Below are 15,560 nucleotides of genomic sequence, written 5' to 3' on the forward strand. Positions count from 1 at the left end.
ATGACGGTATGGCAGTTTTCCCAGTGGTAGTGTTGTCACGGTACCAAAATTCCAGTAGCCGGTACCAATACCATAAAAAGTTTACGGTTCTCGGTACCAATTTCGGTACCACAGCAAAATCTTTTGGAACTATTTTACTATTTTATATAGCCTATTTTAAAAACATATTAAATATGGTAATCATACACATAAATATTTGGAGCGTGTGTATGTCCGTGTGTGTATATATACCTCAATGAAATAAATTTTGAAATATAATAAAAAATAAATAAATGCTCAAACATCCATTTTGTAACAGACGTGCGTGTTTATTTTAGCTATTCCTTCAATGAAACGACACACTACAGCCTGTAAAACTATGAAATAAATATCGGTAAATAATGCTAACCTAAATAATAAGAAAGTTAAATATTATTTAAAAAAAAAAGAAAAACATTCGTTTTTTATTTCTACACAAAGATGCATCATATAGCCTACTGCTCTGCTCTTTGAGAGGGATGTGGGACACGAGCAGGAAAGAGACCATTTCGCTTAAATAATATCTTCATGTTATCTCCTGATGTTACAAGAAACTGACATATGTTGTAAAAGGTCTGAAGAGCGAGTTTTATCTTCACACATTCAGGCTATATTTGATTTAGCGCTGCCAGGGAAAGCAAAAGTAAAAATTACCAGCATGTGTGAAACGCGCTATACAAATAAACTTGATGCGCCTTATGAAGTCTAATAACAAGCACAAGCCGTGTTAAATAGAAATTGCGGACCTAAAAGCGAACGAAAGGAAGAAACATTATAATCCCCTGCGTGAGTGAAGATTTGGGAAAAGAAACAGATATTCCATGTTCAGTGGAATAACTAATGGAATATTGTTAAATTCTCTGCTAATCAGGTGACCAGATCGTGATTTGCAAAACAGAATACAAAGCTTAAATTTATGGACTCTCGTACCTCTCTCATTCGGCATGAACCAAAATGTTTCCATGGCTGCGATGTCACATTTAATTGCTAACCTATTATTTCTTTTGTAAACAAAGCTTTGTGCTTCACTCGTGTCATATTCAAGTAAATACTGGCACAGCCCTATCAGTGGGTACCGAATATACCCGGATTCTCGGTACTACCAGTACTACAGAAATGCTGGTATCGTCACATTTTCAAAATTTCAGTACCGACTTGGTACCGAAGTACCGGTACTTTAGACAACACTACCCAGTGGTATCGAAAATGGTATCGAATATTGATATTTTTCAAGGTATCGTATCAAAGTTGGAAATTCCAGTATCGTGACAACACTAGTATGACGTCACTGATAGGCGACGCAAGGACAGTCGGACACGTCCGTGTCCTGGTTAAAAATTGCTTATTTCTCTGGATTTAAACATTCTTGGAAACATTTGGGATAATGTAGGTACACAAGTCAACAAAATATATAACACTGTTCTTGTGGTTTTTGGATATTTTATTCCAAAAATCCTACATATTGTGCCTTTAACTAAAACAAAGACTAATAAACGTTGTCACAATTAAATTTCAGTTCAATCCGCTTACATTTGTAAAATTAAAGTTAACAATAGTTTTGTTTTAACTACATCAGAGTCCTACATGGGTCCTGTTTGGTAAACCTGCCCTCCAGTACTTAACAGAACACCCGACCCGTTATCTGACAGCAGAACTAATTTAACTCCGTACCTGACCTGACCCGTTTGACAAAGACCACGACCCGAACCACACCTGAATTAAATCTACTACATCAGGTAGACAGAAATTATTTATTTTCTCATGTAACACAAGCAATCAAACCAACATTAGGCATTCTGAGTTGATGCATTTAAGAAAAATAGACACGCAGCCCAACATGGTAATAATTAAAAGAAGAAAAAAAATATATATACGAAAACATACATCCGTCATGTAAACAATACAAAACTTTTGCCTACATCATGCCCATACAGGCTCCCTTAATGACTGAAGCTGTCAATCACTTAATTTGCAGAGCGACTGGAAATAGAAACTTTGCACAGTACCGTTTGAAAGCAGCTGCCAATCAATGGGTACCGAATTGAGTCGAAATAGTCTTGGCTATTGGACCCACAGTCCATGAGACTGAATACAGAAAGGTAAAAGGTCAAATTATATTGTAATTATATGTGTTTTTGAGTACAGGAAAAGACTTATACAAATTTAAAGAAATTTTGTTTCCTCCTTTACACTTGCTCCATAGATTCCAGTACATGCATTTTTTTCCTTTGTTTGAACAAAAATGTTGTAACATAGGAAAGAGAAGGTTGTGTTATTCACTGTGCAAATGATGTCTATATAGCATGAATAATGTATTATGAGAAAAAGAGAAAGAGAGAACGTTAAACTGGTCTGGAGACACAAGACAAGGCAAGTTGCGTATGACACATGGGGAGGTTTGGAATGTTTATAGGTTTTGGCAGCTTCATTGGCATAGATGCCCTTAACTGATTAAGCAAGTGTTTGACAGCACACAGACCTAGTTTACTTCACTCAAATGGGATTTTCCAATGAAAACACTTTAAACAAGTCAAAACTACAAGCTCTTCTGATGAAGGTCTAGCTTTGACAATGAAAAAACATGGCAGTGTTACAAAAACTTAGCAATAAAGACACATAATAACCATGCATATTTGCCTGATATGCACAAATAAACAAATAAATTAATTAATTAAATTTAAAAAAAAATATGCAGTGATCCAATCAGCTCTCCAGACCACACGCTCTTCATGTCACATACTCCCGAGAGACAGAGACTGTGATGTCTCTCTAATGCTCACCAAAGCTGCATTAATTATTGTGAAATTGTGAAACATTGTGAAATTGTATTTATTTTTTTTTAAAAGTGGTGCATGCGAGAGAAAAAGTAACCACCGTTAAGAGTGTTGTAGGTTGTTGCCAGGGCATTGCTGTGTGATTGCTAAGGTGTAATCGGATATTGTTTTGTGAAAATTTAAATATATCGTCCAGCCCTACAACTAACTTTTTCCTGATGTACCGCTAGGGGGTAACATTGCAATTGTTGTTTTAACGATATGCAATCTGACGAGTATGTCCCTCACTTTGCAAAAATCAAACCAAAATGCCTTGAGAGTGCATACACTGCATGATGTAGCCTTACTGGTTTAGGTTAGACTACTGTGCGTGCTCATTTAAAGTGCAAGCTCTCACTGTGTGATTTACTCTATTAAAATGTGGTAAAAATGCCCCTGTAAGAGTATTTGTCTTTTAGGCTATATTTATCATATGTTATAGTTAAGCAATCACACAAAATATGCCGTTTCTCCCCCCCCCAGGAAAATGTCATCTGAACAAGTAACATGCCTGCCAGTTTTGTTCTGACCAACTGAGGGGAAAAAAAGCATTACAATAAACCGTGCTGCCAATGGTGATTAAATCTAATGATCACTTAGCTTGGATCACGTCAAACCGTGCAAATTATTATTATTATTATACTTTGTTCTCAAATTGTTAATGTTAACAACATCAGCATTGCATGACTATGTGTATTTAGTGTGTATTAGCGTTACCTGTAGATTTCAATTTCTGTACAGTCTAATCTCTAACATTAATTTGTCATACCATACAATCTGCCATTAATTTTAATTATTGCAGCTGCTGTGAGAAAAGGCTAAATGATCCGCCTCATATGCAGTATAGCCTACTAGCTGGGACTCGTTCTTTAATGATGCAAAGACAAACGGCGACATGCTCGAATTTTCCGCGGAAACCCACCAGTACTACCCGAATTATAAAACATTATTACAAGCTTACCGTTGTAAATCGGTCTAAGGTAAAAAGATAGTTTTCAACACTGGCTGGTTATGCACTTGCTCAAAAATTGATTTCGGATTATTTTTAACCAAAAAAAAAAAAAAAAAAAGTTACAGACAGCGGCTTTAAGTGATTTACATTTTTAGACACAATTTTGCCTGTTTTGCTTTATTTTGCGACGAAAATAGTTCCAAACAAAGCCACGGCAGAACTGTTTAGCGTCTCTGAGCAACACACAGGGGTTACTGAATGAATTATTTTGATGAAACGTTTACCCCTGATTGGTCAATGAGATAGCAGACAAGAATAGAGATATTTTTTTTTTATCTTGAACACCTTTATTTACAAAATTCTACACAGTCTCCGTTCAGTTTTTATGCCAGTTAATTCAATAGTTTGGCTCACTTGATTATGACTTCAATTATTAATACATTAAGCATACATTACTAACTACTCTGTTTGACTTATTAATTCCGCAGCTTTTCCCACAAAATCACAGTAGATATATGGAATAGCCTCTAAATTTTTACTGAGTCTACTTACTTCTTACTGAAAAAAAAAACACATTGTCCTTATGTTGATTGGAAAAAGAAGGACACAGTGACATGAGAAACAATGTGGCTTGTCGTCATGGCACCACGACCTTGATAAAACAGGATAATAAAGTAATCAAAGTGAACGTCCCACAATCGGAGCACAGGCCACAATATACCCAAAAACCCCAAGCACTGATCTTCACCTGACACACAAACACACACACACCTCAATCAACGCTTCTATGAAGCACTGCCTCAGCCTCAATAAGCTCTTTGTTTCAGGAAGGCTACACATTCCTCTCATATCAGTGACAAACGTGAGAATCGGATCAGTGTTGACTGTCCTGAAATCATAGAGCGTAATATACAGCTTTGCTAATGGTAGTGGACTTCACACAAGGACACTGTGTAGTGTGTAAATAAACACAGAGGTCAAAAGTCAATGGGACAAGTGAACAAGCTCGTAAAATGATCAAACATTATGTGAGAGGAAACTAGTGGAGAGTATTGTACAAACAGGAGAATCGTGGCAACACCTTAAAACAACATGACAAGTCATCAGAAGGTGAAAAACTAATGAAAAACTGGTGGTTATTTGAGCACTAATAATACAATTTTTTAAAAATGTTTTTGACAAGTTGCTTGTGCTCACCAAGGCTGCATTTATTTGATCAAAAATGCAATAAGAACAATAATTTTGTGAAATATTACTGCGATTTAAAGAAGTGTAATTTGATCTTGTGATGGCAAAGCTGAATATTTTCAGTGTCACGTGATTCTTCAGAAAACATTCTAATATGCTAATTTGCTGCTTTAGAAACATTTTTATTATATACCATGAAAACGTGTGCTGCTTAATATTTTTATGGAAACCATGAGAGGGGTCAGGATTCTTTATAGGAAGATCAAAAGAACAGCATTTATTTGAAATAGAAAACGTTTGTAAAATTATAAATGTTGTTACGGTCACTTTTGATTAATTTTAATTTTTGATGAATAATAAAATTAATTTATTTTAAAATTAAATAAAAATTTATTTTTAAAATTAAATCTTTCTGACCCAAAACTTTTGAATGGTAGTGTAACTAAAATATAACAAGACAGATAAAAAAGAATTCTTAAATAATTGTATAATATTTTACTAATATGTTTGGAATGAAATACAAGCATGCTACATACTATTAAAACATATATAAACTATTATACAAAACTTTGCATGTAAGGAAAAATTAACAACGGGCCGTTAAATTCTTAGAAAATAAAGCACACCCAAGGTGGTAATCCGGCAATGACGCAAAATGGAGTGGAGTGGCCGTTACACCTCGGGTGTGCATTATTTTCTAAGAATTCAATGGCCCGTCATCAATTATTCTGCTTATACTACGGTTACCACACCTCAAGACACTGTTCCGATGTTGTATTTCAAGACATTTGTCAGGTATTTGTTCTTAAAACACTTATGTGTGGGACTAATTTCTTACGCATCTCATCCCAAGCCTCCATTACTAATTCCAAAACATCATTTCAGAACTAGTAATGGAGGCTTGAGCCTTGATAGCAGACTAATACAGTTGATACAGTTATTAACACAGTAGAGAGAGAGAGAGAGAGAATAAGCTTGTGAATTAGCCTACCTAAGTCTGTGTGCCTCTCACAGCAGCGGTATCTCTACTAAAAGCGAAACTAAGTTTATCTACCACAAGAACGGCACAGTTATTACATCGCTGGTGAGAAATGTCATGTATCTTTTAAGTTAAACTATTAAGCTAAACTATTTTACTGATTAATTCGTCAGAGCAGCGCTGAGAAAACGTTTCTGTGCAAGTGTGTGTCCGTACTATGCAGTAAGTGATGTGTGAAACAGAGAACGGGAGAGAGTATGCGCTTTCAGGACACAATATGCATTTTGTGGCAAAAACCATGACAATAATTTGTCATTTTCATCCTATTGTTTACTATATTTATTTGCTTGGTCGGTGTCATTGTGTGTTTTGTTTCTTTTGCGGTTATAGGCTGTAGGACCTATTGAAATAACTGAAATCATTTGGCGATAGTGATATGGAACTGCAATGTGGTCAAGACCTGCCTAGAACTACTTTAGCCGTGTGTTTCCCTGAAAATAATTGCACACCTTAGAACGTTGGTCAACCAATCAGATTCGAGCATTCAACAGCCCCACAGTATAAGCAACGATAAACATTTCACACAGTATTGTCACATGACCTCAGTACAGATTTAACTGTGTGAGCGTCTAGTTATCCACTCAGAAAAAATGCATCAATTTGAATCACTTTAAATCAATCTGTGTAATATGTCATCTAATTGAAAATAAGAAAGAAAAAAATATATTTCCAGTTAATTCAATACACCTATACATGCATGCCATACACTGTGTACTATAAACAGCAGAAACAGTACTATGCTATTCAGAAAATAAGACCTCTGTCACAACAAATTTTTGCAAATCATTCATAAAAACAATTGGCCCAGAGCCTCTATTTGTTTGTGTTGTCTTAAACCACACAGTAAAGGAAGTGCAAGGCTGCATGTTGGGTTCGAACTCATAATGCTGCAATTTTTAGAGTTGGAAAACAGTGTCAACAACAACCACTTGAGTCAGCTTGAATCAATAGACAGTACAAACAGGTTTTGTCCTTTAACACTGCTGTACACAACTCCTACACCGAACACATGGTCATACATGATTAAAAAGAGAGCTACAGCGAAGCATGTTCTTATATCAACTCGTAAGCGTGCTTGACAGAAACATGAGAATGTCCGATTGCACAATTGCCAGATTCCATCAGCGTACATTCACCCAACCTGCCCCTGCCTGTCTCTTACTCCTTCCTTCATGTGTAACAAGCGTACACCAGCGATAACTCAAACTAGTGCAGTTGGCATCTGTGTAGAGTATGCATAAGCAATATCACCCGAACACCTCCTGCGTAAAAAGCAAAACAGGTCTGGCACGGCTTACAAAAAACCAAAAGAAACCATACAAATTATGAGTTTCTGAATCCACACTCTGTCCAAAATTCAGTTGTGACTCACCTGTTATGTAGGTATGATTTGGGTTTAAAGTCTGAGTACTTGCTCCTTGTCCCATAATCTTGCCCTGTACCCCCAAGTCCCGTGTGCCCCGTCCTCTGCCTGTCACGGGGCCCGCGGCAGGGAGGGCAAAACACAGTTCCACTATTCTCAGCGAGCAGGTACTCTCGCTCTGTAATCCTAGCTGTTTGCGCTTGCCCGTTCGTCCCTCCTTCTTACTTCACAACTTCTGTTTTGGTGGCTCGCTTGCTCAACAACTCATGAAGGTCCCTCCCTCTCAGCAGCCCTGACTTCATAAATAACATACACTGCTTGTCTGAAGTATGTCAGCTGGCCAGGATGCCAGTCATTCCCGATGGCAGATTTTTCAGAGCAGAAGTTCACAGAGGGAATCTCTGGAGGGACCAGAGGAGGTCGGAGCCAGTCTCTACCTCTGTTGCTACACACCTTCATTTCTCAAAACGCATTAGAAGGTGCAGTGTAACCCGAGAGTGGCTGCAACCTGAGCTGGGGCGAGGTGGAGCCCTTGACTGACAGGAAGTGACATCATAGAAGGTTCAAATTACAGTGGGTGAGACAGATAGTGAGTTGGCGGTACAGGGTGATTATTTATGTGTGTGTGTGTGGGCGTGAAATGAAGACTGTTCACAGTATATATTTACATTGATGCTGAGCACCTAGGCGTAACCAAGGTGGGAGGGAAAATTCCACACAATTATGGTGGTGAGAACTTAAATTAAGAAATAAAGTGTTGCAATATGTCAGTATAGTCATACTCTCCTCCACTGCTCAGTAAATGAGAATATGCAAAGTTATACTTTACATGGGGCAAATGTAAATTTTGTTTCATTGTTTTCGCTCTGATCAATGATTTTTAATAAACTGGTGTGTCAGTAATTTTAGTGAATGCAAATGAATGTCAGTTCTCTTCAAGTTCACACCGTACAGTGTGAAAAGTAACCATACAAGTTAGGTTCAACACGAACTACGGTTTACGGAAACCATAAGGCCATGCATTATTATTTTATTCTTTATTGCTTTCTTATGATCTCGACATAGCAAAATAGTTGTTTTCTCATGATCAACTTATTTTCCAGTTTACTTTAAATCGAATAAAATAATAAAAACAAATTGTTTTTATTTCGCTTTGTTGTTCCAGGTCTCAGAGTTCAGAGGTCTCCTTTCCAAAAGGTTACCAGTAGGGATGCACCGATACCAAGCTCATGTACTTGTACTCGTACTCGTAAAAATACCACCGATACCAAAGACCGATACCTCACGTGGCGTAACTGACAGAATTTTCCGTGCACAACCACGGCAGCAGCAGAAACAATGTCAGCCTCAGAGGTGTGGAAATACTTAAAAATTAATGATGACAACCCACACATTGCGAACTGCATCCTTTCAATCACAATTCGTTAACGATTAGTGGAGGCGGGATAGGCAGAATCACGCTGAATGACACAGACCAGAAGCGCTCTCTCGCGTGCGCGCGCTCGCTCTCTCTCTCTCTCTTGCGCGCGATCAGTTCTCCTTGCGTGTGGAGTATCTCACGTAAATACAGTCAGTTATGGCTTAAGTGGACGTAAACATTTGGGTGAAAACAGGATATGTGTCAGTATCCATGGAGTCGGTCTTAAAGGGACCGTAGCCTATATTTGTCATTAATGTTAATAAAACAACAAAAGATGTTAAATAAATGTATACATGGTAAATAAATCTACTGAATCTGAAAAACAAGTGTATTTAATTTGTATCTCTATAGTATTTGTTGTATTGTTTGTAATTTGTTTGTAAATTTCTTTTTATATAACAACGATTATATATATTGGTAATAATGCCCTTTGAAGGTTATTGGACACTGTGAAATTTTTGTTCTTTAAGTTTGTGACAAGCACATAAAAATTATAACTTTTTTCATTAGAGTAATAATAAAGAAGCTGTCCTACATTTATTAGACTCACTGTGTTGTGCTTGTAAAACTGCAACATCACAAAAAAAAAAAATAATAATAAGAGAGAGAGAGAGAGAGAGAGAGAGAGAGAGAGAGAGAGAGAGAGAGAGAGATTAATAAATGTATAGGCATCGGTATTGGCGAGTACTAGAAAAAAAAGTATCGGTACTCGTACTCGGTCCTTAAAAAATGGTATCGGTGCATCCCTAGTTACCAGTTAGAAGGAACTAATAGTATGGTTACTAATGTTTTTTTTGGAGTTCATTGTACTAATACATTTTGAAAATAACAGTAAAATCATATCTTTAAAGGGTTAGTTCACCCAAAAATGAAATTTCTGTCATTAATTACTCACCCTCATGTCGTTCCACACCTGTAAGACCTTCGTTCATCTTCAGAACACAAATTAAGATATTTTTGATGAAATCATTTGAGGGTATCTGATCCACACATAGGCAGCAACATCATTGCACCTTTTTGAGGTCCAGAAAAGTAGAAAAAACATGGTTAAAATATACACCATGGCTAAAGTGGTTCAACCGTAATGTTATGAAGCGACGAGAATACTTTTTGTGCGCAAAAACAAAACAAAAACGACTTTATTCAACAATTTGAACTGTTGTCATACATGGTGAACAGTGCAGCGCTTCCTTGTTTACGTCCAAACGCAGACTCAGTATTGGCCGGCTCTTGCTTCAGCATCACATGCATGCGTCGTGCTGCTCACATGTTCAGCTTCGGCCAATACTGAGTCGGCGTTCGGATGTAAACACGGAAGCCTGTACAGAGTTCACTACGTATGACAACGGTTCAAATTGTTGAATAAAGTCGTTATTTTTGTTTTATTTTTGAGCACAAAAAGTATTCCGGTCGCTTCATAACATTAAGGTTGAACCACTTTAGTCACGTTGTTTATTTTAACCATGTTTTTACTACTTTTCTGGACCCTCAAAAGGTTTAATGACGTTGCTGCCTATGTTGGTTCAGATACCCTTGGATTTCTTTAAAAATATCTTAATTTGTGTTCCGAGATGAACAAAGGTCTTTCAGATGTGGAACGAAATAAGGGTGAGTAATTAATGACAGAAATTTCATTTTTTGGGTGAACTAACCCTTTAAAATCACTGCTGTTTTTTTAGAGATAGATGAAGTTTTTTTGTGTGTATTTAACATTTTTAAATGCTCTAGCAAAAGTGTAGTCAAACACAGCAAACGCAGGTGGCATCCCTTCAGTTGACAGGATGCCTCAGACAACAATTTTCAAATTCTTTTAGCTCCTTGGCTTCAACCCACTTTATTTTCCTCATCCTTTTGAAATAAAATTAGTTACATGTTTATATATACAACAACAAAGAAAAATAATAATGATGGCCTCATGGGGCTTCTGTAAATGTTTAATCATACCATAACAGACATCTTTTTGTGAAATGCAGTGTTTATGCAATCTTTAAAATAAATGCCACTTGTTTTGATATTTGTTATATAATGCAATGCCATTCAGACATAAGTGTGGCTTAAGTGTCTAATAATTTTTAAGGGTCAGTGAAAATACCTTTCAAAAGTTTGGGGCAAGTAAGATTTTTTTTTTTTTTTTTTATCATTTATTTTTTAAATAAATACTTTTATTCAGCAGTAATTCATTAAATTGATCAACAGTGTCAGTAAAGCCATTTATAATGTTACAAAAGATTTCAATTTCACATAAATGCCTTTCTTATAAACTTTTTATTCATCAAGGAATCATGATTACAAGATCGATTTTCAGATAAATATTTTAACGTTTTAACACTGAAAATAATAAGAAATGTTTTAAAGCATTAAATCAGCATATTAGAATGATTTCTGAAGGAACATGTGATGCTGAAGACAAGAGTAATGATGCTGAAAATTCAGCTTTGCCATCACAGGAATAAATTACATTTTAAAATGTATTAAAATAATAATAATGATAAAAAAAACATTAAAAAAACCCAGTTAATTTTAATTTGTATTAATAGTTCACAATATTACTGTTTTTTATTGAATTTTAATTCAATAAATGTAGCCTTGGTTAGCATAAGAGACTTTTTTCAAAAACATTAAAACATTAGTGCCAGCTCCAAAACTTTGAACAGATTGCATGTGGATATTAAGATGGAAAAAAAATAAATAAATCAAAAAGAACTCCATGTCCATAACCTCATGTAAATCCCTCTGGAGAAGGGAGTTTTCCACACAGGACATGATGTGGCTAGTGTTATCGTTATGTGTGGGAGTCTGGGATCAGAGAGATGGAGCTCTGAGACTAGGAGGACAGAAAAGGCAAGGCTGGCTGTTTTTAGTGCCAGTCAGAGCCAGGTTTTCCAGTGAAACACACACACACACACACACACACACACACACACACACACACACGCTGTTTGGATAAACTCACTTAAGCTGTCAGGAGACAAAAGCCAGACAAGTGTTGAATGAACTAAAACAGATAAAACTGGTTCATTAAATAGGATACAACTTAATTAAATGCTCTTAGTTTACATAAACCATTTTTTAAAATATATATTAAAAGATTTACCAAATATAACACTAATAATGTCAGAAATATGACTTCACTGGTCTGCAAACATAGCAGACAGCTTTATTGTGCCAGGGAAGCATGTTAACAGCACTGCCCTTTAAAACACTTGAGACAGCGTACAACTGTAAAACTTCCCCACAATATTATTATTATTGTTTAAATTAAAAAGAATAATTTCTTAAGATAAAAGAATTTTGCATTTGAAATTCCTCTTTAGAAATACCTAAAGAGGTATTTCCAAAGCTAGATCATTAAGTTTATGAATCAAGCTATAGAGCGCTGCAGTGACAACGTTTTTTAGGTCAGACTGTAAGTTCGCATCACACTGGTTCCCTCAACAAAAAGCCAATAGTATTTTTATATTGGCTTTTGGATTATTGCAGAAAATAAGCTCTGTGACCAACAAAAGTTTATGATTGTTCTGTTAATCAAGATGTATACACAAATCTGTATTTTTTTTTTTCTTCACGTTTTGAAGAATAAATACAATCGCCAGAAAGAAAAAAAAAAGCTACAAATAGGCTACTACACAACAGTCATATTACTTCACCACCACTAAGAAAGCGTCAGGAAACTCCTTCAAACTGTATTTACAGAAAACAATCCCTGATAAGGATCTACTGTACTTTTTTTCTGGTATTGTTGGTAATTCTGACTGCATTGCTATGTTGCATTATTTTGGAGAAAATTCTCTTTGGAGAAAATTCACATGCATCTCTTTTGGATAGTTATTCTTTATGATATAAATATGTTTTACTTGACTTCCACAGTTTTTTTTTCTTTTTTCTTTCTTTCTTTCTTTTTTTTCCGTTAAATTCAGTAAAACTCTAGGGAAACTCTAAAGCTTTAAAATCCATCTCATTGACTAATGTTTTTACATTCTTTTGGTGAAAAAAAAAGTATTTAGCATGCTTGCCTCTTCTACAAAAGTCTTTTCTCTTAGCATGACCTGATCTAGTTACTTAATGTCAATTTCTAGTCTCACATCCTTTTTGGCAGGATGACGTTTAATGTTGTGACCTCTGTAGATCCATTGAGTGGGGTATTACTGATGTATTTTTATTTTGTCGATTAAAATATGACAATATCTTTAGCTTGTGTTAACTACAGACTTTATTTCAGGCAATTAACCAAAAAAAAAAAAAAGACTGATACCACTGAACAGGAAGTGTAAAAAAGTGATTTCCCCCCAGTTTTTATGACTCATTCCTGCAGCACACTGTTCAGAACTGGTTTCATTTTTTAAAAGAACAGAAACCAAATGATTTTCTTAAGTTGACAGTTCTTGAACATGCAGTCTCAGAAGTTCTGATAAAAATAATAATAATAATAATAATAGAATATTTCAATGAAATATGAACAATTACGATTCCCTTTCCTACAGAGCATGGCAATACCAACAGAGTTCCAACAAGATCAAGGGTTAGATTCTCTTCGACATCTACCAATTGTAACAACTCTGTAAGGCAAATGCACTGTGCATCTCATGTCATTAATAGATGTGAGAGAAACTTATATATGTGGACAGTCAACAGGCCTAATTCAAAGCGTATTGTTCTACAGTTACAAACAGAAACTGTAAAGCAGATACAGGCTGACAGCACGCATTTCCACTGGCTCTACATATGACCTCTTGCCTGCAGCAAAAGCCAAATGAATTACACCAGCGCCATCTGAAGGACACAGTGTGTTACTGAAATCCAATTCAGTTAAAGGGGAACTCAGTGATATTTCAAATCCACTGTTTGGAAGTTAGTTGGGCTGAGTCCAATAACAAACGTCTAACCAATCAGCATCAGGGGGCGTATGACGGTCTAGGAGAGAGAACGAGCAAGAGGGAGATTTGAAAATAAGAAAAAAAAAAAAAAAAAAACTACAGAACGAGAAATGGGACACAATACAAAACAGCTCAAAAGAATATCACTGGAATGATAATATAACAGGTTATATTAGAAAAGCTTTCCAGTGCTGGAGAGAGCAAAGAGGGAAGGCCTGAAAACTGCTTTGATCCCGTTTCTCATGTGAGTACACTGGGTTTTGATTGTCTGGAGCTGCTGTGCTGTTCGCGACTAACAACGAACACTTACTCGTGTGTACTGTATGTTCATTTTTTGTGCTTCCTTGTCGTTTGTTCATCAACTGCGCTTTATTTTTCGTGAAGCATTTTGTTGTGCGTCAGCTGTGATAAACAGACATCCACTCGCACTGCTGATTTCAAATTTCAACAATGTCCAACAGCGTAGTTCAAATACCACTTACTGCACCTTTAATTCAAATATAAAACAATTCATCCAAACGTTAAAAGCACAAATCTACCATGAGACTTTGTTCCAAAGACAAAACATAAATAAATCAATCAATCAAATAAAAAGTCCCATTCAAGGGGGCCATATTTGCAACACCTCCGTGCAGCTATTTTGGGAATTCAAATCAAGTCTTGTATATTTGAATCAGGAAATCCTGAAATTTCAAAAACTGTTTGCCACACTCACATATAAATAACATTTTAAATCAGCAACACAATCTGATCTGTCTCATAAATGTAAAATCAAATAGCGCTAAAAAACCAGCCTGTGCATATGCAGTCTTAAGTGCACATCTCAGGACACTGATTGTTTCTATGGCAACCGGAGCTTCTAATAGCAGCTTTACTAATTGGCTCTTTTATTTGGAAGGCGGAATTTACTCCACCATATTGCGTGTTCAATAGGATTGCACCATCTTGGTATTTCTTAAATTTTTGACTCCTTTTATTTGTAAAGTTCATGACTTTTCCTTGAAAACACATATTAGAAAATAATACTGACACTAACTGATACTAATACTGTCAGGTTTGACCAATTGTCTTTGCAATTTATATGGAAACCTGAGGTAATGTTCTTTACTTTTACTTAAAGGGATAGTTCACCCAAAAATGAAAATTCTATCAACATTTACTCACCCTTCAGGTAGTTCCAAACCTGTATGAATTTCTTCGTTCTGCTGAACACAAAGGAAGATATTTGGAAGAATGTACCATATACCATACAGTTTCCATAGTAGGAAAATTATGGTAGTAAATAGGGGGCAAGATCCGTTTGGTTACTGTCATTCTTCCAAATATCTTTCTTTGTGTTCATACAGGTTTGGAACTACTTGAGGGTGAGTAAATGATGACAGAATTCTCATTTTTGGTTGAACTATGCCTTTAAAAGTAATCTGAATTAAAGATTTGAAAAATCTTGGACATATTTTGTCAGTCTCAACAGTCTTAACTGATATGAATTTTGGACTTTTCTGCTATGTTTTCAAGAAAACATTTGGATTAAAATTAAGTTGCAGTGACATATAGTTCCAAACATTGTGTAAATTGCCATTCCTACATGGCTATATTGTACTAATACTTTTTTAGTATTTCCAAGATTGTATTTCCAGCTAAAACAACTATATTGCAATATAGTTACAATGACAATGACTGTAACTGATACAGAATTGTTCATACTGCTCGCTCCACTCTGAATTGCTTTGACTATTTGTTCTTTTGATACACAGATGTGAGGCTTTAGATGCATTCAGTTCATTGTGCTGCTCGACTGCTGACTCACTGGACATTAGCATATGGTTATAATGACAGCTGACCAGTGAAACTGTCGAGGTGAAGAAAGGAGGAGCCGTTTGAAATTAACACACG

At 35.9% G+C, this 15,560-nt stretch overlaps 1 protein-coding gene across 6 annotated transcripts in view; it reads right to left on the reverse strand.

The window, feature by feature from the left end:
- The window catches only part of phactr4a (phosphatase and actin regulator 4a), a 56,366-nt gene that overhangs the window by 21,735 nt on the left and 19,071 nt on the right, over positions 1-15,560 (reverse strand). Inside the window, exon 1 of one of the 6 annotated variants that reach the window (XM_051872782.1) lies at positions 7,383-7,938. The exons of the other annotated variants lie outside the window; for them this stretch is intronic. Within the exon in view, the coding sequence (XP_051728742.1) occupies positions 7,383-7,437 (55 nt within the window). The 5' untranslated portion in view covers positions 7,438-7,938. Of the gene's footprint in view, positions 1-7,382; positions 7,939-15,560 lie in introns of those variants that run through there. 6 annotated transcript variants of the gene reach the window in all.

The sequence above is a fragment of the Ctenopharyngodon idella genome, chromosome 19, assembly GCF_019924925.1.
Source record: "Ctenopharyngodon idella isolate HZGC_01 chromosome 19, HZGC01, whole genome shotgun sequence".
NCBI classification, from domain to species: domain Eukaryota; kingdom Metazoa; phylum Chordata; class Actinopteri; order Cypriniformes; family Xenocyprididae; genus Ctenopharyngodon; species Ctenopharyngodon idella.